Below are 27,621 nucleotides of genomic sequence, written 5' to 3' on the forward strand. Positions count from 1 at the left end.
AGCGTTCAAAAGCAGAAAAAACAAAAGGCCAAAGATATGCCCAGCATTGAGCTACTGATCTAAATAGTAAGGCATTCCTTTAGTTGCCAAAATGACAACTCATAAATATTGAAAATTATGAATTGTGTCCCTCATAATATTTAATCTCAGCCTCATCAAATTATTAACAAATCCAAGAAGAAGCATTTTGTCTGCGACAATCCTCTTATTGTTTATTTTTCTGATCTGATTGTCAAAAGTTTAAGTCTCTCTTTTTAAATATTTATTCATTTAGGTAAAAGTAAGTTTCAGCTTTGATTCTTTATTTTATTGTATTTATTTATTTTGTAGTGCAAAAATCTGAAGTTGCTTTCCACGTTACTGACTGCTCCTGATAACTCTGCATTTGAGCTGAGTCCTGTAGTTGTCTTCAGTTATTCCAGTCTGTTTCTAACCATATCACCAAGATGCTTTCAAACAAGGGTAGTTGTGATTGCTGCCACCTGCTGGCCACTTCCTGACAGTGCTCAGTCCGGCCATCTAAAGCAGAACGGCTCCACAGCTGAGACAGGTCATCATTTCAAGGTAATTTCAAAGAAGAGCAGTTGACTCCAGGACTAAACATACTACCATATATCATGGTAACAACACAAACTATGATGGTATATAATATAAAGGTATAGGATAAAAACAATATTACATATTCTTGTCTTCCTTTAGGGCCCGTGTCTGGGAGCCAGACAGCTGAAAGAAGTGAACAAGGTGACTTCCAGTAGATAAGAGGTATAAAACTAAAAATTTGCCTCTTTCAATGCGTGGTGCTTTGTCTGTGCTGTGAGCCCATCTGCAGACGCTGGATGAAACACACAGAAAGAAAGTTCTGATTTCTTATTTTCCAACAGAAATTTCCACCACAATACATACATATTTATTCCTACTGCTTAGACCTATTTATTACTGTTGAGCTGTTGTCTGAGTGTAGTTTTTTTACATACCATGTTTCTCTTGTCTGCACCATATTGTATTTTCATACTAAGTTTTATACTGTGTTCGTTTACTGTTTCACAAAACCACAACGTACAAGGACAATAAGGGCATTCTGATTCTGATCAGAATTAAGTTGCAGCTCACTGAAAAACCACTCGAGGGCGGTGTTATAAACAAAAGTGCGACCTTGTGAATGTGCAAAGCTTGAATTTAGAAGGGTCTGGTTTCAAAGCCATCGGCTGACTGGGGCCGTTCTGTGTGGATTTTGCATGTTCTCCCTGTGTCTCCGGCTTCCTCCCACCGTCCAAAGACATGCTGCTGATTCTAAATTGACCATAGGTGTGAATGGTTGTCTATCTCTCTGTGTTAGCCCTGCGATAGACTGGCGTCCGGTCCAGGGTGTTCCCCGCCAATGACAGCTGAGATAGGCTCCAAAGTCCTGTACCTTTCTGTCTGCATCTCCCCCTTTTGTCTAAGAATAGTTTCTGTTTCACTCTTTGCAGTTTGTCTGTTTTATTTTGAAAATACTTACCTTGTGTCTCTGGGGGTATTGCTTCCACTTTTTGTGTATACTCATGGACAAGTCTACTGGCAGAACAGCATATTTAACAAATTAATTGGAAACTATAATATTAGACAAACAGAAAGCAGCAATACACCAACACAACACAGTTACTGTAAATGTTAAAGAAATAGGCTGGGTTTGTTGTTTCAGCTGCAACCCAGCAATGTCAAATGGAAATACAAGTAAAAAGAATACTGATGTAATGTAAAACACGATTCACACATTTCCTTTCATATTATACAGCAGGTGGCAGGGAATGAATTAAAGGAGTTTTTCTACAAGGCCATACACATGTTTGTACCGAGGACAAATACTTAAATCAGAAAGTGTAACTCTAGGTGAAATAGGTTTTTCAGGAACATAATTTATTTCCAGTCATGGCACACAATTGGACTGAAATTAAACAAAAATAAAATCAGAATTTTAATGTGTTTTTTTTTTTTATTCTATCCCTTAAAAATTGCCTGTTTAAAAAAAGACAACTACACATTTTAGAGAATGTAGTTAAACAGTTAAAGATATTTCTAGAGTGGTCTGTTAGTGTTACGCCATTGTTTGTTTTCTTTCTTGTTTCCAGTACTTGGTCTTTGGCACTTCCTTCCTGATCACACTGTGCAGCTTGAGAAAGACGGATAAAATTGCATTGACCAAAATGGCAATAGGAAAACTCTTAAAAATGTCTGTCACAGGCTAGCTAACAGGTTAATTTATAGCTACTGTGGAAAAAAAAATAAAAAATAATGTTTCAGTAAACATGACATAAAGGCATAAAAAATACACTTGTGTGACATTTCAGGAAACAGTTCAGCGTCAGCATCCACATGTTTTAACATCAGTTAAACTTTATTATATAGACCCCAGACAGGCTCTTCTAAGGCACAGGACATATAAGCATTAGCGGCATGGGAGCCCAGGTAGGTTTAAATGTCCTTTTTGGTATCAAACTACAATTTAAAAGGGCCTCTTATTAAGTATTTGACATTCTGTTGGATGAGAAGACAAATGCAACTACACTCATGTCTGTAAATGTAAAGATATAGCCAGTGGTCTCTTATGCTAGTTCACTATAAAGAAAAAGATGGAAAAGATGGATCGAAAAGACGATATTTACACCGATCAGCCACAACATTATGTTCAGTTAATAGTTAATAACATTAATAACATTGACCATCTTGTAATAATTCAATGTTCTGCTGGGAAACTCTTGGGCCTGGCATTCATGTGGATGTTACTTGGACATGTACCACCCACCTAGACCAGACCAGGCACCCCCACCCCATAGCAATGACACTCCTTGATGTCAGCAGCCATCCCCAGCAGGATCCAGCCTGACACAGACACACACACAACGGTTTAGGAACAACTCAAAAAAACATGAAAAACAGCACAAGGTGGCCTCCAAATTCACTAGATCCTAAACTCATCAAGTATCTGTGAGAGGCCCCTCCCCTCAACCCACTCAAAGGCCCCCACTAACAACATCCTGTTGCCAGACACCACAGGACACCCTCAGAAGACCCATATCCGTTCTCTGATGAGTCACAACAGTTTCAGAGGCACATGGTATTAGGAAGGTGGTCATAATATTATGTCAGATTGGTATATATTAAAGTGTTATAAATAATGGTAGGGAAATTGTCTTTTGCTATTTCCAAGCGGTGAGATGTGTAGTATAAATTCTCTCATTCAACTCCAGGCAATGTGTAAAGCCACAGAAAGCAGAATAGGCCTGAGGACTCCTTGTCCATATAACGGGAGCCTCCAACTCAACTCGTGGCCCTGCAACCCTTCACCTCTTCATGCGGCTCAGGCTCTCGCACAAGATGGACAGGTACTGGGTGAGCTTCACCATGGCAATGATAATGGTTCCTCCAATCAAGGTGCAGGTTGGCCAGAACAGGGAGTGGAAGACGGCTCCTTGACTGTACATCTGGGTCAGGATGGCACTGTCCACTCTGTGTGTAGGGTCCACGAAACACTGAATAGTGTGCTGAGACCTGAGACGCTCAGAAATATTCAGTACAATGGCATGGGTGGCTGCGTAGTCCTTGCGGCACTTTGGGATGTAGAAACACTAAAGAAGACGAGAGAAAAAAATTGATCAAAGTTCACGTTTTGTTCTGGTGGAACTTGTTGCTGCTGCTGCTGTGACAATCCATATTGTTAGGATTGTCCATGATCATTTCAGGAACCGCACATTTTCTCATTCCAATGGTTTTTGTTTACATCGATCAGGTATAACATTATGACCACCTTCCTAATATTGTGTAGGTCTCCCTTGTGCCTCCAAAACAGTTCTGACCCATCAGAGAATGGACATGGGCCTTCTGAGGGTGTTCTGTGGTGTCTGGCAACAGAATGTTGTTTCTGGTGGCCTTTGGGTCCTATGGGTTGAGGGGAGGGGCCTCTCTAGGCCTCACAGATACTTGATCATTTTGGGATCTAGTGAATCTGGAGGCCAGGTCAACACCTTGTCCTGTTTTTCATGTTTTTTTGAGTTGTTCCTAAACCATTTTTGTGTGTGTGTCTGTGTCAGGCTGCATCCTGCTGGGGATGGCTGCTGCCATCAAGGAGTGTCATTGCTATGGGGTGGGGGTGTCTGGTCTTGTCTGGTCTAGGTGGGTGGTACATGTCTAAGTAACATCCACATGAATGCCAGGTCCAAAAGTTTCCCCAGCAGAACACTGTATTATCACAAGATGGTTAATGTTATTTACTTCTCCTGTCAGTGGTCATAATGTTGTGGCTGAAGTATAAAGCATATAAAGACACAGGCTGTTTATAGTTATTCTCTCAAAACAAGACGTTAAAAAAAACTGCAATACAGCAATTGCGGCAGAAGCAAGTATTGAGTACCTCAGGATTAGCTTCGTGTGTCTCCTCGTTGTGCAGTAACCGTACCACCTTTCCTGAGGAGTTGAGGCTGACGTAGACCTGGAGACAAGGATAACGGGAATGCTTCCAGCACTCTGTTCCACAGCTATATGAACAGTTCACGTCCCACACAATAGTGGAGTTCACAATAGTGCAGCTGGCCTCTTCCGTCCACACACTGTAGAAAATGATTAAGATAACGATATCTATTTTAAGTTTAGCCAGCGGATAATTTTACATGAGAAGATTTTTTGCTTACAATGTTCTCAAGCCTTTCTTCCCACTGATTTCTGTAAAATGCAAAAGAAGCACAGTATGCAAGGTGCAGTTGCACAGGATGAGCTTGTCACTGTTGATTACCTGTCAGAATAAGAGCGTAGTACGGTGATTCCTAGAACAAAGTACATCATGACAGAGATGAAGACCATGCTGAGGCCCAGCAGTATGGCTCTGTCCTCTCCTGCCTTCAGAGCTGTCACCGTCTTCTTTTTGTCCAGTACCTCATACTCACGAATCCTCTGGTAGAAGGATCTGGAAAAGGTTCAAATTGGAGACCCGTCTTGGAAGACTTGCCATTTCTCCAAACACAAGTGAAACAAGATAAAATCCTACTTGCGGTCATTTCTTCCATCTGGTGCTTTACTTCCTGCCCATAGAAACATTTTCTCTGAGGAATGTGTTAATTGTAGTCCACCGTCGCTGCCAGAGCTGACCCACCTGCAAGACATACGGAAACTATTATTTAAAAAACCAAAAGACCCTGCAGGATCTGATTTCTGTCGTCCAACCAGTTCGGGACACAGTTAAAGATATTTCTAGGCTGGTCTGTTGTTTGTTTACTTTATTGTTTCCAGTACTTGGTCTTTGGCAGTTCCTTCCTGATCACATTGCGCAGTTTGTGAAAGACAAAAAGCTCTGACTGGTCAGCAACCAGTGTGTAGCACTTCTTAGTAAAATCTCATCAAGAATTTTTGACTATATAATATCCTGAACTCGTACAGTGACCATCTCGTCAGTAAAGAAAATAACAGTCTAGAAATACAATTTAAATCCCAAGACATGGTGATACAGGAAAATTAATACAACCAAGCTAAGTTCCTCAAATGTCTGCACCAAAACTGGGAAAGAATAGGAGAGATGAGGTTGATCATGATAAACAGCAACTGGTGGGAATATCTGTTTCAATTTTCACAATTTTAAAACAATAATGCAGATGTGAGTGCAGGCTGTCATCTCATCTAAGAGCCAGGCAAACTAAGTTTTATCTTGAAAAAACATTTGGTAATTCAAAGCTGGCTGAGATTTATATTAAAACTACAAACCTGTGACTCTAAAAAGAGAAAATCACATGACACATTTTAAAATGATTTGGACCTTGTTTTATATGCATAGAAATCTATTCTAATCTGGTGTGTGGTTTCTAAAACAGAATGAATGAACTCCAGGATTATGGTAAATAGTTGCAAAACACGCATGTCATTTGGCTCTAACATTTCTAACACCACCACCAGACATATCAGGGAATGGCCAGAAGGTAGGTACTGTAACATCAAGAGGTGAAAGCAACCCCAGCTGTCAGTATGTATGTTAACATGTCAACACTGAGCAGACCCACCATGCCACACAGTTATTTACCACCCAAGCTTAACAGGTCTCTTTCATCGGTCATCAATAAGCTCTGCGGATGCTGTGTTGGATTATAGGACACTGGTTCGTTTTAGATTGTAGTGTTTGACAGTGGACAAACGTCAGTGTTTAATGTCCGCTTCCCACTGTTTCATGCAAATCAACTAAACCCCTGGGCTTAAGAAAGGAATGAATGAAGAAACTCCCTAGTGTTTGAAGAACCCAGCTTTAATAGTGTGTGAAACATGTCCTTCTATTAGTTTTGCATGCAGTCAGCCCAAAGACACATTCCTCAGGGCATTAGATTAAAAGAAGAAATGTCTGGGGGTTAATGATTATCTTATACGTCTTTCTGAGGACTTAAACCTTGCAGATTATTTTAGTGCTGTGGTTAACAAGGACCTTGCAACCCAACAAACAGCCTAAAAGGAACTGGTATTCAAGGATTCAAGGATTCAAGGATTCAAGGATTCTTTATTGTCATTACGACACATGTTGGTACATGGGAAGGAACGAAATTGGTTTAGGTATGGTCTTTGAAATACATCTTTTAGTTCATTAAAAGATATCCTTGGGACATGAAGTACCCCCTGCAAGGGGCTACTTTGAATGGGAAAGGCCATTTTTTCCACACAAAGCAATATCACACGCAATATATTAGTGTGCAACTTTTGCGTGAATATGTGATTCCAGGTGTGGAGTAGTACCATAAGGTATGTATGCAAAGGTGTTTTTGTTAATGCAACATTAAACACTGGAAGTTTAGCACCTATTTTTTTTTTTTTTTTTTTAATGTGTTGCTTTAGTGACGGTTGTTGCGCCTCTCTGAACCTCTACTGGCCTTGCAGTGGCTGTGCAAGTGTCTTGTGCTCAATCACCTAAACCACCACACCTGAGAAGATTGAATAAAGGGCCTTGTTGAAGAGCCCTTAGAGGCTCACCATGTCCCACCTGTTGCCTTTTTGTTTTTCTTTTTAATGAAATAAACCCTTGAGACCCTTGAGAGCCTTGTCATGTGTCCCCGCTTTAGCACATAGCACATTTAGGACATAGCACCGTAACAAAACACAACTAGTGGAATTTGTATCGAAACTATATTTTTATTCTAGTACCGTGCACGGAGATTGACACTGGTTGCTTTTGTAAATGTCCATACTGCTGGCAACTGCAATGCTTTTGCCACACAAGGTGTCAAAAAGGCCTGGGATTCCAAGTTTAGATCAGAGGAAGCTTTTTTGATGAGAGGTCAAGACTGCACGCATGCCTTCTTTTTAGCATGGAAAACACATGAAGTGTAATGTAACCATGGGTATGCACGTGTCTTTTCTGAGGATGTGTTGCTTTGATTTATGTGCGCTGACTGGCTGCATGCCTGCACAGGTCAACATGTGTGTCTTGGAGTGTTATATTTGTCTGAAGATCTTTGTAAACTGATGGAAAAACTCCACATACACGCACACACAGTTGTATGTGCTGGCACGCAAATAGCTGTCGTTTAGTTACAGGTTAAGAACTCCAAATGGAAACCTCACTGTCTCGTAAAAGCCAGTGTTGTGAAGGTCAGACGACATTGTTGGTGCAACAAGAAAGAGACATTATACGGCGTCAATTCCAGTAATTTGTTTTGTGAAGAAAGTGTGACAGCCCTGTGGCTAAATGCATAAAGCAGACATTAAAAAACCACATCTACAGAGTCGACTCTTCTCAGTTCAGCATCTAAATCACGGATTAACCTGAAAATACTAAAAATGAGAACCAAAAGAAAACTAGATGGCTGAAACTGCAGCCCCAGTGTACTTGCAAATGAAAGGAAGGCAAGATGATTCATAATATAAAAGAAAACTCCAGGGGCGAAGACACATTTTCTGCAGCGTAGTAATGACAGGAATTGTGGAGCTACAATGATAAGTCAGAGGCCGCAACTTCCCAAGGTGGTCATGCAAGTATGAAACAAAGACATTGGCTCTTAAAGTGGCAATCTTAAAAATATTTTAGTCCTGACTGATATGGAAACTTTTGCCATCATTTCCCTGATTTTGCGAGTTTGCGAACAGCAGGGCACTGATGTAGGAGCTGTGTGCAGCATGTCCCCTGCAGCTCTTCATCTAACGGTTCACTGTGGTTGCTCCTTCTTGCTCCATTAGACCCTGCACACTGACAAAACACATTTCCTGTGCCTTCTTTATAATGAATGAAAGTCAAATTATGTTTTGCCAGTTTAATGCTTTAAATTTGAGTTGAAGCTGCAGAGGAATCTCAGAACCCATCGGCTTATTGACAATTTACCGTTCTACAGTCGTATCCAGATACTTTATATGTTTATAGAAATGGCATTAGCAGTAACTTAACATATATTTAGTTTGTTTCTATTAAAGTTCCTATGGGGAACCCAGGTCATAATTTAATTGCTGTATTACAAAATATGTGATTAATTTAAGTTTAATTTAAATTTTTCTAGATTATCCGGTAATAAAACACCACTTTAAAGAGTGGTAAAACAATTTCGAGACACCTTAAGCAAGTGCACTTGTTTGTTTTAGCTTTGTTTTAGATTGAAAGGACTAAATACCCGATAGAGAAAAGATCACAAGTCTTGTGGATGAGTGGGAAACTCCATTTGTATAGTACAACTGGATAGTCCTACAACAATCAGAGCTGTTTTGTTGGAAACAAATTCCACTCCGTGTGTGTGACTACATTGCTCTTACTGTACTACATCACTGCTTAAAGCGCAACCATCTGATTTGTCCCATTTGTCCCCTGCAACAATGTTGTGGGCGGGGGGATGTCTGTACTCATGTGAATGTGCTCAAATTTGTCCAAACACTGTTGACTTACAGTCCTCACTGACAGTCAAGTCAGGAGGACTCAACCTAGCGTCGAAAAGACAAAACAAGCAAGAGACCAAAACATCAGGAAGCTGTTGGCACCTGGCTACCAAAGCAGGAGAGTGCTTGACATGACAGAGCTAAATATTGACTGAAGCATGCTCCATTACACACACATACACACACAATGACACTCTCCTGGTCTATAAAAGTAATAGGGCCATGAATGATGGACCACCTGACGAATGCCCGAGTCAATATTTGCTTAATCCTGTATGTGTATACGCTGCTACAGAGTGGCCTTTTAGCACAGTTTAGCACAGCAGCATACTTAGATGTAGCTTAGTGACAGTTTGACTTCAATGAAGTGTACACAGGGGATAAAACAGTAGTGGGGACATGTCAACACAGGGAGATGGGAGTCAAATATACATAAAAAAAAAAAAAAAAAAACGTAAACCCTTTTATAAACCAGGAAAAGATATCTGAATGTCTGGCAAAGGAACATAACCGCTTGCTTGCTCACGGCTCACAGGCATTTGACAACAGGGCTGCAGGAGTCACAAGCCAAAAAGGCTGGAATCAACTTTCATAATTCTCTTAAAGTTAACTGGAGCTGTTCCCAGCCCTCACAGTGATGAAGTCTTAGAAAAGGTTTGCCTCAACTTATTTGAAGAAATCGGATTGCTTATGTAAGAGTGACGAGAGTAGCTATGAATGAATGTGGTTTTATTTTTTCCTATATTAGATTCCTGTATTTGTACTGGAAATGGTACTTTATTTCATTTATTGCACGGATAAATTATTTTATTGAAGGAGTGATAATTCATGTTTAGAATTGAAAGGAATATGCTTTAATTTATTTATTTTTGACTATTACATACTGGATGGCTAAGAAGGCACAAACGTTCATGCAAAAGTAGGGAATTTCAATTATTAATAAGTAAGATAGAGTTAAGATAATTACTCTTTATTTAAGTGTAACTTAATGGAAAATATTGAAGTCAAAAGGAACTGGTTTTTCATTTGTTCATCTATTTGTATTGGAGGGTGTATGTGTGTGTGTGTGTTTTGGTGGGGAAGCATGGGGACAGTGTGCTAATGTTATAACGTGAACACTTTTGTAAATGATCACGCCTTTTAAAGTATTTTTTTTAAGTATGTTCATCATGCATTCGATAAGAATTAGACTATACTAATTATTACTCCTAAACACAAAACCCTGACCGGCTTGTACACGTCTTGAGACAACAAGAGAAAGAAGGAGCGAGAAGATTCAAATCACAGCACGACAGCTGGACACAATCATCAGCATGGCTCAACTTTACCATTTGACCTATTTTACAAGCACATAGTTCACATTTTTTAGGTCCCACGTGAGAAGTGATGAGGAAACAGAGCTCACCTGATTTCTGACGATGGGGTCTGGCAGAAGTCAACGGTCTGACTGTCAGAGCGGCTGTCCCCTAACATGGCACCTTGTGCTTCACAACACATCCAACTACGAATGAAATCTGCCTTTTAGTGGCTTAATAGTTGTGGCTGCTGCCTAAGGGAACATCCCAGCAGACCTCAGCTTGCATGGTGAAGCCCAACAATAAGACTGCAGCAACAAAGTATCAGAAACAATGAAATCTTCATACCCCACACACACGTTGTTTTGTTGTCAAAAGTTTCGTGGCTAAATCTGCCAATGTGCTGTTTTTAGCAAAAGGCTGAGGAAAAACAGGTAGTAGTCATTACTGATCCATCCTCTGGAGCCATCCTCCCAGTACTAACCCTCAGGTCTTTATGGCTGAGGAGACAGAAGCCGTGTGGTTCTGCCTTTGAGCGCCGTGGAGGTGTCACGTCTCTGTAACTGAGCTTACGTCACCTAATCTGCATCTGTCAGTGTGGATGTGGGAGGTGGCTGGTCTGTTTGGATGAAGGTTGCAGTTGAGAGTGAGGAGGGGAGTGACTTGTACATGCAGAATAAAATAAAATAAAATAAAATAAAATAAAATAAAATAAAATGTAAAAGTCAATGGAGTAATGTCTCCACTGTCACTGTATTTGTCTCCGTACAGCTTGCAAACCAAACTCTGCGGTGTGTCAATAACGATGTTAAATCATGTGGGGCAATCACTCTGAGAGCAATGTCATACTTTCACAAATAGATTATTTAAAGGACGCCGCTTCTGTTTTGTCATGAGGCGATCCATGTCCTCTCTTTACAATGGTCATGCACATGGCTGCATTTAACACTTGAGGCATCGCGGTTCCTCAGCATTTAGCAGTGTCACAACACATCTAGGAGGTCTGTGTTCTGCTTTTTGCACAGAAATAGGTTTAGAGAAAATGACATTTTAAACTGAACATGATACAGCAACTATAAAAACTCCAATCTGCCCAGCACCGACGGCAAAACGACAGGCTTGTCTATTTTCTCTTTGCTGTGGAAGCAAGAAAATATCTAGCTAGCAGGTTTAGCTGCAGATAAGTTTAGCCAGAAACAAATGTTGATGTTGCACTATGCTACAGCAATTTGCTTGCAGTGCCAACATTTTTAAAAGATTTATTGTTCCAGGTCTGAGTATGCAGTATGGGAAAGCATGGCCCGAAGCTAACTGTAAGCAACTGTAAGCCGGCATCAAAATGAACAATGTAAATATGAACAATGCGCTAAAGTTGAAAGGTAATTGATCAATTGGGACATAAATTTCTATTTATGCTAATATGCTAAATAGTCTGCTATTTATTAACTAACTCCCATTAAATTTTGTTGTATTCATTTTAAATGTAGTTTACAACAGAAATGACTGTCTTTTAAGAGTGAGATTACTTGGGAGCTGCTTCATTGATAAATAAAATAATTATTATTACTATTTTTGTCAGGTGGACAAACGCACAGTTTGACTTTGGTGCAGTTAGTGTTGACTAGGTGACACATGGTACAAAAACGTACCCACAGTTCCTGTGATGGTAACGTCCACAGGGTTGACAAATGTAAAGAAAATGGCAATTATACAATGTGAAAGGACTTCACTATCACCTTCTGCTTCGTCGGTGGACCAGAATCCAGCCTTATCTAACGTCTGGCACGCACACACACATTGTGGTTGCAACAGTCTGACAACAGGAGAGTGTATTTGACCTTTAAATGGACGACAGATATCTGAAATATGCAGCATTTTCAGTTTGTGGCACATTATTACACCAAACATTAGATTATACAGGGCAATGGGAGAGGCACAGAAAGTTCAAAAAGGGAAGGCGTTTCCACGTGGATATTTTATGCGGACACATACACAGGAGTATTTATTCTCAGTTCTCACAGTACTGTTTAAAAGGTCATGGGCAGCATGTCTTGCACTGTTAAATCCACAAGAGGAGCGTTGTCTGATGTGGTCAAACACTGTGCCGTGTAGTACATGTTTTCATATACTGTCCACATGCTGCAACCAGTCCCCCACGGCATCCTCTGGCGTCTACGCAGCCACATACCACACCAACACACACATCCACGCACGCATGGCTGCATCTCAAGCAGGTCATAAGCTAAGCCGCTCGTTTCTCTCTGACATATAAACCTCATGACGCTTTTGGAAGGCGGGAAAGGCAGGTGTCACAGCGACAGCACAGGTGCCACGACATGCCTGTACACACGTGCACACTTTACCCATAACCATAAATGCTACTTAAGCTAACTTTAAATCATGACCCCGCCCTAAAATGTAATGCTTTCCATTATGGGAACTTGCTTTTTGTCCCTGCGAGGGAGGCCGGTCACCACAGTGTGACTGTACCGACAGCATGACTAATACAAATAGCCACACACAGTGTCCATCCCAGCAGTGATGTAATGACTCTGTTTCTGGAAGGAGATTTGGATGGCATGTGTTCAGTGTGTGTAGTCTGCAGTTGTCTTTTTGACTGACTGCAGAACAGATAGAGGGAATCTGACACAGCTGCTCAGCCGTGATTAGAATCAGATCGCTGGAGCACGCCTTATGAAATAAAGCAGTCGGACAGTGGAGATGCATGTGTGGTAAAGCACTACTGTCATCTGCCTCCTCTCCACACAGCTCAACTTGGGCCGCCTGTAGATCCGGTAAGGGTGAACACCAAGTGCAACTTTTGCCAGTTTGAGCATTCATGTTGCACTGCCATCTTCACAATTCTCTCCATATAAACTTTATTTCACCATCCTTTTGACTGAAATATGTGTTTAATGCCACCGGGCTGGTTTTAGGAAGCATTTTCTGAATTGCTGGAGAAAGGTTTAGGCTTTTAGCTGCAAGGTCACAATTTGAATCCTTTGAAAAGTGACTCAAATAAAGAGACAGGGTTTCTGTTGCTGCTCCTTTACAATCCAGACATATCTAAAACTAGACAGAAGTAATTGCTGGACTTTCAATTTGGCTAATTTTTGATGCCTTCAGCGCCATTTCTCCCTTTCGGTGTATAAGGTTGATTACCAAACAAGCAATGTTGATTCCCTGGCGGTCCAATTTGTCAGACCTCCCCAGGTCAGCAGGTTAATTCTTTGCAAATAAGTTGATTAAGTGCAGATTTGTTAAATCAATATGCTGGTATTGTTGAGAAGTTCTATTTGTCTAGCTTAAAAGATGCTTTTATGTTTTTGTAACAATATTGGGGAGGCTTTTAGAAAACATGGAGTGAAACGGAGAAGATATAACATGAATGAAGTTGTCTTGCTGGAAAGGGATGTTGCAGTTATGAGGATTTGCAGAGTAGCTAAGTGATGTCTACTTTTAGCTAATGCTATAGCTGTAATAACATTACAAAACACTGCCCATTGAAGCTGCAATGAGTTGTCTACAGTGTACTACATTAAATATGCACAATGCACAGAGTGGCAGGAACTGGAGGTCAAGGGTCCGCAGCACAGTTTTACTTAAAGGCGCCCTAGTGGTTCAAGTATCATGTCATGTTAGAGGACGTTAGAGGCATCCTGGTAGAACACAGGCCACCAGCCCAAGGACACATTTATGACATTAAAATAACAGAGAAACTTATTCCAACATCGATAATAACAAAACAATAAGCCACTCAATACACTGATCATTACGTCAGCTCTTGTGCCCAGGAAAATGTAAAGGTGAGGTGAAGACGTCAAGACAGTGTGGTCTACTACAGATTCAACTGAAGTTAGCATGTCAGGCATAGAATTCGTTGTGATCATTTGAAAGAGTGCTAATGGCAGAGCAGTGTAGGCAGCTGGTGTTAATGGTCCAGATCAGACTTAGCGGCTCCTCACAGTGAGGTAACGTTAATGGAATGATCCAGACTGCTGGGAAGTCATTTTAGCACATGTAATTACATTATCAGCTGAGTTACCATTTACAGTAGCTCTGTGGAGGGTTCATTTCCCACGCATATGGAGCGACTATTTTGGGTCTGTACATGCTTTTTTTGCCATTAACGTAACGTTTAAATTTCCTCTGTAATTTTCTTGTGGGTTAGGCTTAGGAGTCACTTAGGAGACTGGTGTTTAACTAGGACAATTTAACTGCTAGGTCAGGTTCAGACCTAGAGGAGAGCTGGGATGACAGTAACATTTTCCATATAAACATCATTTTAACAACTTTTTTAAAAAAGAAAAACTGATACGGACTTAGGGCGGCACAGTGGTGCGGTGGCTAGCACTGATGCCCCACAGCAAGAAGGTTCCAGGTTCGAATCCAGGCCGACTGGGGCCTTTCTGTTAGCTTGTTAGGTTCATTGGTGATTCTAAATTGGCTGTAGGTGTACATGTGAGTGTGAATGGTTGTCTGTCTCTCTGTGTTAGCCCCGCAATGGACTGGAGACCTGTCCAGGGTGTACCCCACCTCTCGCCCAATGACAGCTGGGATAGGCTCCAGTCCCCCCGCGACCCTTCAGAAAATGAATCAATAAATGATACGGACTTAAACTAAACTATGTTGTGAACTGCAACTTCCATGTGTTCTCTATAGTTTGACTTTGACTCTGATTCTTGATAAAAAAAAAATTAAAAAAATTTGATTTTTTCCCAGAAGTGCAGGAGCACGGCCTCTTAACACACTGAATCTTCTTAAATTCTGTTTCAAATCTCATTGAGTGATGATATTGAGGCTCGTGTCAGGTGCATTTGCTATCATTGACTCATGACTTTGAATCATTGACTTTGCATTCATTTAGATATTTAGAGTCTGATATAGATTGTGTTTGTGTTTTTTCTTTTGCTGCCAAATGCTCCTCCACGTTCATCGCTTTGTTGCTAACTTTGTTTCTCAGTTTGACGCACAGTGGGTTTTACATGTTTTTGTTGAAAACAACATGATATGAAACATAAAACTGTAACATTGTGAACCCTGAATTTAAAAAAGAACTGATGCGAGACACTGAGAACACACTGAACGTAGACAGTTTGATCGCCATTGTTCATTATAAAAATCTTTACAGTATATCCACTATTAAATGCTCATTTGATTCTGCATCTCAACATCCACCATGTTTAGCTACAGGTTACACTGTCCCCATCATTTGAAGGATGCAGATGTACTTACCTACCCTGATACAAAAACTTTTAGTGCTCAGTTAAGGCAAGACTGAGGTCTGTGAAAAGTGCTGGACTAACATCATAGCTTATAAATAACAATAAAATGATTAAGTGGTTGGGAACTTGTCTGATTCTAAGGTTACCCCGTGTCATATTTAATAAGCCTGAATCCTCTTGAAGCCTGTTTCACGGTGTAAACCTACACCTTATTAAAATGCCATCAGAGCACCATCGAATGTTTTCCACTTTTTCTTATTTTGTTACTCTGGACTTACCTTCAAATGCAGCAGAAGTCAAACAGTTGCTGACTGCAGGTGTTCCTTTTGTATTTTAATTCCATAGCACTGTTAAGCGGCGTCCTCTGAGCTAAGCCAACGTGAGATACTCTGTCTATTAGGAGGAGCAGCCCTGGCAGCCTTCAGCATGCCTCCCATACTGCACTCTGAGCAACAGCCATAGTAACTGCACTGCCCCTCACTGCTTGCGCTGATAATCAGTGTGTGAGGACAATTGTCTGAGGGATTTGGTGGCGAGGGGGAGAAAGTGTTTGGTGACAGGGGAGCAAGAGATGAGAGACAGATAGTGGAAAAAGAAGAGAGGAAATCACTTCAGAGCTGACATAGGACATATTTCTCACCTGTCCACCAATAATTCAGTTAAGGCCAAAATATCTGAAATATGTTGGAGGGTGACCAATAAGCTTCAGTAAGTCTTCATATAATACATTAGGTGACCAATAACAACTCATACAACATGATGCTTGGCAAACAATAAAAGCTGTGAACATAACACTGGCGTAATATTATGAACATTTAGCTCCGTTTGGATCTCCACAAGCTGTAATGGAAATATGTGGCCCCTCCACTGCTAAATGCTTTACAGTCTTTTAGTTGGTACAGGGTGGTAGAAATGTAATGTACAGCAGCAGGTTGTTTCCATTTGCGGTATTTTGTGCAGGACTTTACTGATTACTGTACTGATTCACATCATATTTATTTCTGTATCTTGTTAATTGTTGGAAATTGTAAAAACTATTATCCGAACATGACATTTTTGCAATGTCAACAGCCAAAACTCCTCATCATTATTTGGTAAGATGGAAAATAAAATGTAAATACATGGTTAATAGGTGGTCGGTTAATTTCCTGTTCAACTGTACATTAATGGACTAGTTATTTCTGCCGTATTTGTAATTTCTGGGTAGTTTAATCTTTGACAAACGATCATACCTTATAAAAAAAGTAATTTGTAGCTTCAGCAACATGTGACTAAATAAAAAGTACAATATTTATCTCTTAACCTTAAAATGACATAAATTAGAAATTTTACCCAAAAAGTGCATAAGTTAAAATAATTAGTTATTTTCCACCATTGCCGTAAAACGTCTGTATCTAATGATGCAGTTATGGAATTTCAGCCTCTAAAAGTAGAGACATTAATTGATCTCTTAGATCTGACTGTCCCATTCTTTTACCTATTATATGACTGACTCAGTAGCAGCACCTTCACTTCTGGGTGCATACAACAATATGTCCAAACACTCACCCCGTGGTACGACTGATGCTGGCCTCTCAGAAGATCCTCTGGTGTAGCATGCTGTTGCCGTGTTTACGTCTGCCCGACTGTGGCTGACGGACTGATTAGGAGGACTGCCTACACACACACACACACAGTGTGCACAGACATAAGGCCCACAAGAAGGAGTGGAATCCATTAAGCAAACAGGGAGAGAGAATTGGAGGAAGCCGAGGCTTCGCTCACTTCCTGATGGGGGAAGAGGGCGGCTGCGACTGCACACTTACTTCCAGTGAAGGCAGCTGTTGAATACTTCCTCATGCTCGTTTCTGTTCAGACGCTTCGAAAAATGATTAATTTATTTTGTAAGTGAGAGGTTTTCTTCATAGCAGAAGGGCCTGCTGCTATAACTTTTTATTCTTGTGGAAAGCTTTCACTTATACAGTAGGAACTAGTTAGATTTACACTTTTAGGACCTTTCAGTCTACACTCAGGTACTCCAGTGATTTAGTATTCCATTTCCATAACTTTGGGGTACTTAAATAAATGTGAGATAGAATCACAAAATGACAGGATACAAAACTACCACAAAGTGGTGCGACACAATCACAGTGGAATACACAATTAATGCAAAACATTTTTTTTTTTTTTAAAGAGAGTTGTAAAAAAAAATAAATAATGCAAAACAACCACATTGAAACACAACATTTACATGCAAATCCTTTTCATTTTTGCATTTGCACACAGAGATCTACAGAGCTACCCGATTATCACAGACAACCTCACATTAAAGGGGAAAATGGTCAGCTGGGTGTAGATGAGAATTGCTGTGCAAGACTTTCCCCACTTGGTGGAAGCAGAGGGGTGATCTTACGGGGCTGCGAAAAATGAAACATGATTACAGTCTTGAACAAGGCCCGGCAGGGGTCAGTGTGGAGTCACACATGTAAACATGAGTGGGGAGCTGCTTTGTCCATAGGAGGCACTCTATCCACACCCTTCCCCAGTTCTCTGTCTCCCACAAACACATGCAGTGTTTTGAAACAGGGTTCACTCAGGGCTTAGCTTGGCATTTCTATTTTAGAACTCCACCCTTAACAGCTCTAAATGGACTTAGTGACTCCACTCCACCTCAGTTCTGTGAGTGTGTGAGTGTGTGTGTGTGTGTGTGTGTGTGTGTGTGTGTGTGTGTGCGTGGGTTGGTTGCATTTATGTTTCTTTTAGTATGAGCAGAGGTGGGGAAGAAGAGGAGAGGAGAGGAGAGAAGCTTGAGCAACCAAAAGAAATGTAGGTCATGGCTAGATAGGATGGAGGAAGACGGGAAGAGAATGCAGACAGAGCGAGACCAGAGGGAGGAAGACAGCAGAGAGGACAAGACACCTGGCATCCCAGAATCCCTGATGCGGCCAGTGTCAAATGAACAGCAGGGCCAGAGAGACGGAAAGTGTAGCAGAGGGATGAATCAAGAATCTGAATCGATTGCAAGTGCTCTCTGTGCGTCGATGTGTGTGAGTTCTGACCAATCAACAACAACTATTACAGTGGGATGCTCCTTCCCCCCCTCCCTCTCTCCTTCCACAAAGAGGTGACCTAAATACGAAATTTGCCAAACTGTTGGAGAAAATGTAAAGAAACTGCGTGTGTGTATGGTGGTGGTAGGGGTTGTATTGTGTTATGTTAAATGTTGCATCAGTAATGAAAGCCATACAGCTGCAGCTCAAAGCCTTGTTCTCGCCTGTTGGCATAGCAACCACTGAGTCAAACCAGGATGATCACAGAGGGCCTGATTACTCGGTGTGTTTATGTAAGTGTATGTGTGTGTGTGCTCTTTGCTTAACACGCTGTTGGACATACAGAATACTATATAATATATCAATAGTGTAAATTTGGCAGCACAGTGGTTGAGTGGTTAGCACTGGCAACTCACTGCAAGAAGGGTGTTGGGTTCAACCTGCTGACCTGCTAAGGCGTGTTAGATTAATGGGAATCCTACACTGGCCGTAGGCGTGCATGTGTGAGTGAATGGTTGCCTGTCTCTTTGTGTTATCCCTATGATACATTTGCGACCTGTCCAGGGTGTACCCCAGTGACAGTTGACTTGGGCTCCAGCTCCCCTGTGAGCCTCTAGGAGAAATAAATAATGGATGGATACGTAATGGATGAGCACAAATTTGCTTCAGATGGACCAACCGCCGTGGTGTCAAATGTATCACTGGTGTCAGTGATGCCTGCTGGGATCATAATCTTATCATTTCAATTCAGGCATAAGCAGAATCCTAAACCCTTGATTGGATGCAGTAACTTAATCGGCCATTTGAACAAGGCTAGCGCTAAAGTACAGCTATCAAGATGCTCGATTAGCGAACTAGCGAAGATAACCAACAGACTAGTAGCTGTGGCATAAGTATTTTGTAGATGACTGTAACCAAGAAGGAATTAATTTAAAAAAGCAAAAATCGCTTGGCTAACATAGAAAAGTGCATCAATCAACATCATACAACAGCTGAAGTTTAGGAGTAGTCAGTAAGATCATAGAGCACTGACACCAGAGATGTGCCAATGACTGCACCCTCATAACTGAGGGTATCCAATAGGACATTGAGATAGGATTCAGAGGCGTGTGATGTGACCATTATTAAGGTGATCAGGTGGGCACCTTCCTTCATAGATATTTCAATGATAAGCCTATAGCACCTTAGCAGGGCTCATCTGTGACATCTGTAATGCTATACTGCCCGCCACCCACCTGACTGACACGTGCAGTGGCACTGGAGAGTATTTTGATGACATGCCATTGGTCTGACCTAAAACGGCCATGTCTTTTAGCAGGTTGGTGGTTGACTTTCCCATAAATCCTCTGCAGACGATCTCACTTGGGTAGACCCTGGCTTTCCAGACGCGTTGTTCAACATCACATGCCAGCTTGCCGTACCTGAGGCCTTGTCCTCAGGCCTCATTCATGGGCCTCGTCCACAGCACCCTCCCAGAACATGGTCAGCTCTGTTATGTACAGTATGCTAAGGGGGACCAAAACAAAAGACCTGGACTGAGGTTGAGGGTGTCATCTGCACCACTTTTTGACGTTGATTGGGGATGGCAAAACATAGGTTGCTCATACAATGAAGCTGATTCGATGTGCCTTCATGTCCCACGGGCCCTTCCAAGAGATCCATGGGAGTGAAGTAAACAATTAAGTAAAATGAAGATGTGACTTCGGTGTCCAATGAGGAAACTGTAACCTTCCTCACATTAATATGTGAAACAAATAGAATAGCAATATTTTCAACATGTTAGCATAAATGTAAGTACTAAGAGATGATTTAAATTTATCACATATGTGTATTTGCTGCTCAACATGGCATGCCTTAAATAAAACTTTTAACATAAAGAATAAAAAAATATAGCTTGCAAGAGATATGGCAATTTCAATGCAAGGATGATAACATGCTTTTTAGATTCCCTGTTTCAGATACTACTCAACAGACCCGTGGGTTCTTCATATAGAGCATAGTGACTGCTTAAGCACCCTGTGTTGCTGAGTAAAAACTGAAACGTGAGCTTTGTCTTTATGTTTGGGTGCACAGAAGTCTTTGGTAGGTCCGTACATCTCAAACGGCACATCATGTTCCTTTGCTTTCCAGTGGTGGGCAACATAGTGTGGTAACTCTGATGAGCAGCTTGATGAGCCCTTTGCGCTGCCTCTGTTATTTCAATACCAATTTCAGGCTTAAAATAACAGCGAGGGAGATCAGTGTGCCTAAGACCCACAGCTCTGCCTCTGAAAAGTACAACCTGCACTAATACATCAGGTCTGACTGACAAAAACGCTGACTGTTATTCATTGTCTAACAACATTTTATTATTATTTTTTTAAATCACAAAGCTACTAATCATGTTGCATCTCACACAGTATCCTGACACAATAGCATAGTGCCAATCCTTCTTTCCAGCTTGATTTTGTCGACAGTCAACAACACACAATAGTCTAATGGACCTCAGAGCTATGGTGGGATCTCATTGTCTGCAGTCAGTTGAATTACATAATGTCCCCCGTCAGGTGAGAAAATAGGAACCAGTAATATGGAATTAATTGAAACCATGTGAAACAGTGAGGCCACTTTGAAAAAGGAGACCCAAGAGAACAAGTTTGTTGTTTATTTGCCAGCTGAGAGAGAAGAACTGAGCTGCTTTTGTTTTTAAGCGAGAACAGGAGTGTGTGTGTTTTAATAAAATGTGTGTGGAACAAGGAGTCAGTGTGGGGGTGAGTGTGGTGCTACAGAGTTATAAAAAAAAAAAAAAAAAAAAACATGCCATCATTTCTCAGAAACCACAGAGCTGGTTGCCATGGGAATGCTGCAGGGAGTTCCTCATCCTCCCACCAATGGGCTTCAGCGGTTTGTTACCGCGGGAAACCTGGCTTGTTGCCTAGGAGACCAAAGGCAGTGCGCTCCAGCTCCAATGAAGAGTTATTTCTGCTTGGATGAAACAAAATGTCAGTGGTGGAAAAAAAAAAAAAAAAAAAGGTTTACACAGACATTTGAGATTTCTAGTGTGTAGAGGTAATATTGATCTGTTAACTGAAAATTGAATATCAGCCAGTGAATGTAGTTGGTATGAATTAAATACCATGCAGCTATATGGATTTTGTTTTTATTGGGCAATTTGTCACTACTGTATGCTGCCTTAGTTGGATAATATGAAAGAATATTAAGTCAAAAACATGATTAAAAGGCCACAATGCGTTCTCAGATCTCAGATGTCTAAAGTCTACAGGAAATATATGACACAGCCACGATTATGGACATAGCTACCACACACATACTAACTGGCTACATGTCTATAAAATTATATGCAACATTGACTGATAGGATATTTGAGCCAAGCAGAAGATCAGAATACAACATAGAAACAATGTAGCAACGGCAAATGATAATTTAAATGGATGTGTTGCAATCAGTGTTGAATAAGGGGTCAGTGACTCCGTACAAATTTTTCACATTGAGTTCAGCTTTTGTGAACTTTGACACACAACAGAGATCCAAACAAATGCCACATCTTGTTGGGTAATCCACAAACACACATCTTGAATCAATTATTCAGATTCTGCTCTCCTCTGATAACATGTTTTCTCCACAGTTACAGCGGTTCACCAGCAGTCACTGTATTGTCAAGCTTCCAACACCACATACACCGATTAGCCACAACATTATGACCATTATGTCCTAATATTGTGTAGGTCTCCCTTGTGCCTCCAAAACAGTTGTGACTCATCAGAGAATGGACATGGGCTTTCTGAGGGTGCCCTGTGGTGTCTGGCAACAGAATGTTGTTAGTGGGGGCCTTTGGGTCCTGTGGGTTGAGGGGAGGGGCCTCTGTGGATCATCCCACAGATACTTGATCAGTTTGGGATCTAGTGAATTTGGAGGCCAGGTCAACACCTTGTGCTGTTTTTCATGTTTTTTGTTTTTTTTTAGTTATTCCTAAACTGTTTTTGTGTGTGTGTCTGTGTCAGGCTGCATCCTGCTGGGGATGGCTGCTGTCTTCAAGGAGTATCATTGCTACGGGATGAGGGTGCCTGGTCTGGTCTGGGTGGGCTCATATGTCCAAGTAACATCTACACGAATGCCAGGTCCATTGGTGCACTTCCTGCGCAGATTAAAAAAAAGCCCCGGGCATACTTTTAGTAGCAGAAGGTCTGACAGTGGGTGCAGATATGTCTTGGCTGTTCATTAGAAGGGTGAAGTTACATCACGTCTCTCCTACTGTCAACAAATAACATTAAGATACCAAGCATGTATTGCTCCAACTCGATTCTCTCCAAAGATGTAAGTCTTCCAAAATAATGCAGAAATATATATTTATATGTCTCATTAACTTCATAAAACAGCTGGTCACTACAATTTTTAAAATAGAAGATTAAATAATCTTATATCAGGACTATTTTCATCTGTGGATTAATACAGGTGATGGGGACAATGTAAGTGGCAGTCAAAATAAACTACAGTGTGTTTGTTTGCGGTAATGAAGCTGCATGCCACACTGCAACTGTGTTTTTAATGGCAGAGAGGAATAAGAATGGAAGGCACAGATGCAAACTACTTGTCAGCAAAGTGCATTCTCTGTTATTGCTTTCGTGAAATTTTAGATACAAAGAAAAATGTAGAACATTCTGATTTCACTTGGACTCATTTCTTTTTTCTTTTGACACCACAGAGGATGAGAAAAAGATTGGCATCAGAGAAAAATGATGTTATCACAATGGCATATATTCAGTATTGTCATTCAGTACTGTAATAACAATTGATTGTTTCCTTTTGTTGAACATTTGGTTCTTTGTTCTTTGTAACAACCATACATGATATGTTCTTTCTTAAGTCTGAAGATGCAATCTTAGAGTAGGTTTGTGTTTCAAATATTTAAGTGACAAAGCATTCCAGGCGAGCATGTGAAAATCTGACGCAAAGAATTCAGAGTGAGAGAAAGTATTCGAAACATGATGAATTATTGATAAGTGAGCCATCTGGAGATGCAAATAACCTCCTACTAATTCACCAAGGACATCACTTGAGTGCGCGACAGCACCGCAATGCAGGGGGAGATTTCAAAGCGACTTATATGACAGTTTATCGTAAAAATACAATGTGGGGCTGAACCTCATTTCCCGGTTTTCTGGATTTGGCATTTAAGGAGTCACACCAACAGGAAAGAGGTTTGATATTGCACAGCCACTTAACTCTTTCCTCCCTGGACTGTGACCAGACACCATAGGTTATTAAAACAAAACCCAGTACCATTTAGAAGGTTGCAGAGTTTGACACATTTAAAAGAGACACAGCGTAGTACATTTCTGTTCCACTGAATTTTAAGGAAAGGTTTCATAAGATCATCTTCACTGACTAACTGTTAAAACTGTTTACCCTCTAATTCAGTTTTGATCTTGCAGATTTTACACTCAAAGGGACAAGTGGAGACTTGTGGTATTTACAATTCCACAAGTCTCTGTTTTGGGGTATTTCTCATGTAAAAAAAATGGTTTAACTAAACAGAGAAGGAGGCTGAAAATCACCAAGTTGATGATGAATTTCATTGTGAGATTTATCAGACCTTTAGCTGCTATACACGGAAAGGCTTCGGAGAAATACCACATTCTATTTTAACCCAGCTACACTATCCCTTCTTACAACAAGATGTGGAGTATTATTAAACGCTATTGATGGTGCAGATGTATATAGGATAAACATGTGCATTGTAGTGCACAGTAGTGATAAGCTCATGTGTTTATGTTCAGTTCTGTTGTGTTCTATTAGTTGACATTGCTGTTGTGGCTGTAAAGTGTGTTGTTTTTGTCCTTAATGTCAGTGAATGCATCATGAGAGGGACAGAAGTTATGGTAGAGCTGAGAGTTGGTGGAGTTTATGGTGTTGACGTGGGCTACTGTTGAGAGTTGTTCAAACCCTAGAAGCCAGAGTAGAAGTACAAAAGGACAGTTTGTCAAATGTCCAAAAATGAGTCAATCTCCATAAGTGTCCTATGTTAAAATGATCAACTATACAGCAGAAACCAATGTTTACAGCCTCGTACAACAATGACTCATCCTTATATTAAGGCTTCCAGTTACACGTAATTAAGGCCATGGCTGTTTTTAAAGTACACTTTCGGGTAGAGTGCTGTGATTCAGGTCAACAATGACAAAGTTTAATTTTATTTTCCAATGGGCATACTTTAATCCCAAGGTACCTTTGGAGCTGAACCTACCGAACTTGTTCCATGATGTTCAGTCACTTTGATGACTCATTCTGATGCACACGTGCAACAAAACAATTTCTTTTGGTTTGCTAGTTTTGTCCATTAAGGCAATAGAGCATTTTGGCTGAACCACTTTAAAAAATGAAAAACACTTATCCACATTGTAGAAAAACAGTTTTAGTGCCTGCAGCATAAATGAGTTCCCCAATCCCATCTTTAAATTACACTAAATTATGAGCTTCTAAAGAAAACCAGAGTTGGCTCTGGCTTTGAAAAGCCCATGCCTCTGTGTCGTGCATTTGCCAATGTCAAGAGAGATTTCAATGTGTGGTGCTTGGCGGGTGATTCTGTTTTTATCTTCACAAGGTAAAGAGGTCATTCTACTCCCCTGACTCTGAACTGACACAGAATGGAAAAGACAGGCTGAAGGGAAAAGACGAAAGGAAAAGGCTCTGCTCAGGCTTGATTCCAGACCAGCGAGCCGAGGCACTGACTCATCTCTGTGTCCAGAGGTGATTAGATGGAGATGATGAATGTTGAATATGACTCTAATTAAGGCATCTGATTTTATTTTTGTAATTTTGTGTCTTTTCTGATCCAAGGAAAATATATGAGCTTGGTGGAAAATGTTAATCCTATTGTACTTTCATGTCTGTACTAAATTTTGGAGCATAAACACTCTGCTAGAACACAAACCATCTTCTTACTTCTTAACTTGGAAATAAGTGACCCATGTCTATGAAGGTTTTCGACCATGATATATCCCAAAATACAAGTTGAAACAAGAGCAACTGGACTTGGGGGGTTTCTTGTAGCTTATTCAGTTCTAAAAGACTGGGCGGGAGATGGGGTTTAAAATGGGAACATCTATGGGTGTTGCCCACACGAAACTCACATGACAAGGTTCCAGTTATGACCAGTTCGTTTTGATGCTGTTATTCTGCCATATATCTGTCCCCAAGAAGTTTCACCTGAATTCACACGTTGAGACTGGTGTCACTGGGAAAGAAAACAGTGTCCTCCAACTACAGGTAAGTATCTGGTTGTTAACTGACATTAGTCAGTTATCTAGTCAGATATCTGCTGTTATTAATTTGATCACAGAGGGCTTTTATAAACCTTTTGTGAGGAGATAAACTCTTAGATGTTGGTCCAGTCCTTACCATTAGAAGTCGGCTGAGGTCATCAATAACTCACAGCCCTTTTAGACTTCCCTTGACCCTTTACAGCTGTGACTGGGACTGTTTTAAAGCTTGATATGACAGCTGGATGGAAAGCAGGAATGACAGTTCAGCGGTTTAACCAGGGGTGTACGAGGGAAGCTTTCTAACACTCACCTTTCCCTTCTCTCTGTCAGCCTCCTTCTGGCTCCCTGCCTGCCTCCTGTTGAATATTTCAGGTTAACACTAATGAAGGGAAGCTATCCGTCTCTCACAGTAGCAGGAGCTTTAAATAGAACTGGAGCATCGTTTCACTGCTAGCAGTCGGCCAGCTTTGTCTCTCTGTGTGTTACACAACCCCTCCAACTGGCCTGGCATGATTCTAACGCACAGATAAATGAATGGGATTATTGAGCATGGGAAACAGGCTCTGGCAAATATCCGATGATTTAGGCAATGATAACACTGACTGCCAAATGAAAACAAGGATGGGAATCAAAATAAAAAATAAAATGACACGATGCTCTGTTGCAGTTAAAGGAGGAGGCAGTGCCTCTTGGTAAATTAAGCTCACACCATCCAGGCTCAGATTACATGCCCTCACAGATGAATGTGTTTCCTCATATAGACAGGCTTTGTTGTATCCCTGTGCTGGTGATCATAATTAATCAGACCCTCATTAATACGGTTTTGATTTTAAGATATATTTTTTTTAAGTTCTCTGTGTAAGGACCAGATGGCATCATGGGTGACGTCAGGTTTTTTGTCTTGTTTTTCTGTTTGTAACATTTTCAGAAATACCAAAGAGAAAGCCAAGACATGTTCAAGACATAACCTGCCTGATGGTGAATTGTTGCTTTTGCAATTTAGTCTCTATGCTACGCTAAACCCATTTCTCAATTCTAAAACTACACACACACACCAGAGGCCTGCATTATGATGGAGGATTTTGGCTGATAGAGGTAACTCTGGAGCAGGTTGCGTTCAAGGTAACAGATCAACAAATGATCTATGATATTTTGTGATCCAAACCTGCCAAACCTGCGGCCCACAAGGGCATGATTGTTTAGAGGCCCTCTAAACACTTTGGTTTTCCCTGACAAGCATCTAAATTTTTATCAGACTCTTGATGGTTTTTTTTTTCTGCTTGACAGCTTCAGTGTTGCAGCTGACAGAAAAAGGCTGTAATTGCCATGCATGCCCTAAGAATATCTAAGAAACATATTCATTAAATGGAATAAACAAGTGTAATCTAATAATTCAGCAGTGACATTTTTGTAGCTAGTTCCAGCACTAGTTCCTGTATTTGGTATCTACAATTAGTTGACCTTTGTAGCCAGTAGACTTAAATTGGTGATTGGACATATGCTTGAATGTAATAATGGATTCAGAAAGTCTGGGCCGATCTGGTAACCACCGTTGTTTGACTGTTTAGCGAGATTACATGTGTTAGGCTTTGTGTACACAGATAACGACTAGAAATCCTCAATATGTCGAATTTGCTTCACAGTACAGGCCTTGTTAGTGTTTAAGCTTGTTTTATACACATGTCCACATTCAAACACCAGAACATGTTGCTCTCATCATACCGAACATGCGGAGGGCAAACAAGCAAAGAAGAAAAAAGTAAACCATCAAAGAGATGAGGCAATATTTTCTACATTACAAAGTAGACAGTCAACTCACTTAAATCTCTCTGCCCATATGTAAATACAGTATAGCCCTGCCTTTACCGTTGTTCTCTGTTGAGTTGTCTGTGGTTGTTTCACCATTCATTTCCTCGTGTTCCTTTCTTGCAGTGTCATTTGTTCCCTGAAT

General features: G+C 40.8%; 1 protein-coding gene across 1 annotated transcript; it reads right to left on the bottom strand.

Moving 5' to 3' along the window:
- Positions 1–3,044: 3,044 nt before the first annotated feature.
- s100p (S100 calcium binding protein P) lies at positions 3,045–10,562 on the bottom strand. Its single transcript, XM_084547722.1, has 5 exons — positions 10,265–10,562; positions 5,018–5,122; positions 4,766–4,936; positions 4,388–4,583; positions 3,045–3,605 (listed from the first exon to the last, which is right to left on the bottom strand). The coding sequence occupies exons 1-5, from the start codon at positions 10,354–10,356 to the stop codon at positions 3,321–3,323; spliced, it is 849 nt and encodes a 282-aa protein (XP_084403848.1). The 5' UTR covers positions 10,357–10,562; the 3' UTR covers positions 3,045–3,320.
- Between the last annotated feature and the right edge of the window lie 17,059 nt (positions 10,563–27,621).

This window comes from Chelon labrosus (assembly GCF_963514085.1).
Source record: "Chelon labrosus genome assembly, chromosome: 7".
NCBI classification, from domain to species: domain Eukaryota; kingdom Metazoa; phylum Chordata; class Actinopteri; order Mugiliformes; family Mugilidae; genus Chelon; species Chelon labrosus.

Bases quoted from the DNA above. Each gene is read 5' to 3' on its own strand.
- s100p (XM_084547722.1), bottom strand. From the start codon at position 10,356: ATGTGTTGTGAAGCACAAGGTGCCATGTTAGGGGACAGCCGCTCTGAC. The intron at 4,937-5,017 runs GTAGGATTTTAT...AACCTTTTCCAG, and splicing joins GATGGAAGAAATGACCGCAA to ATCCTTCTACCAGAGGATTC. The intron at 4,584-4,765 runs GTAATCAACAGT...CATTTTCTACAG, and splicing joins CTACGCTCTTATTCTGACAG to TGTGTGGACGGAAGAGGCCA.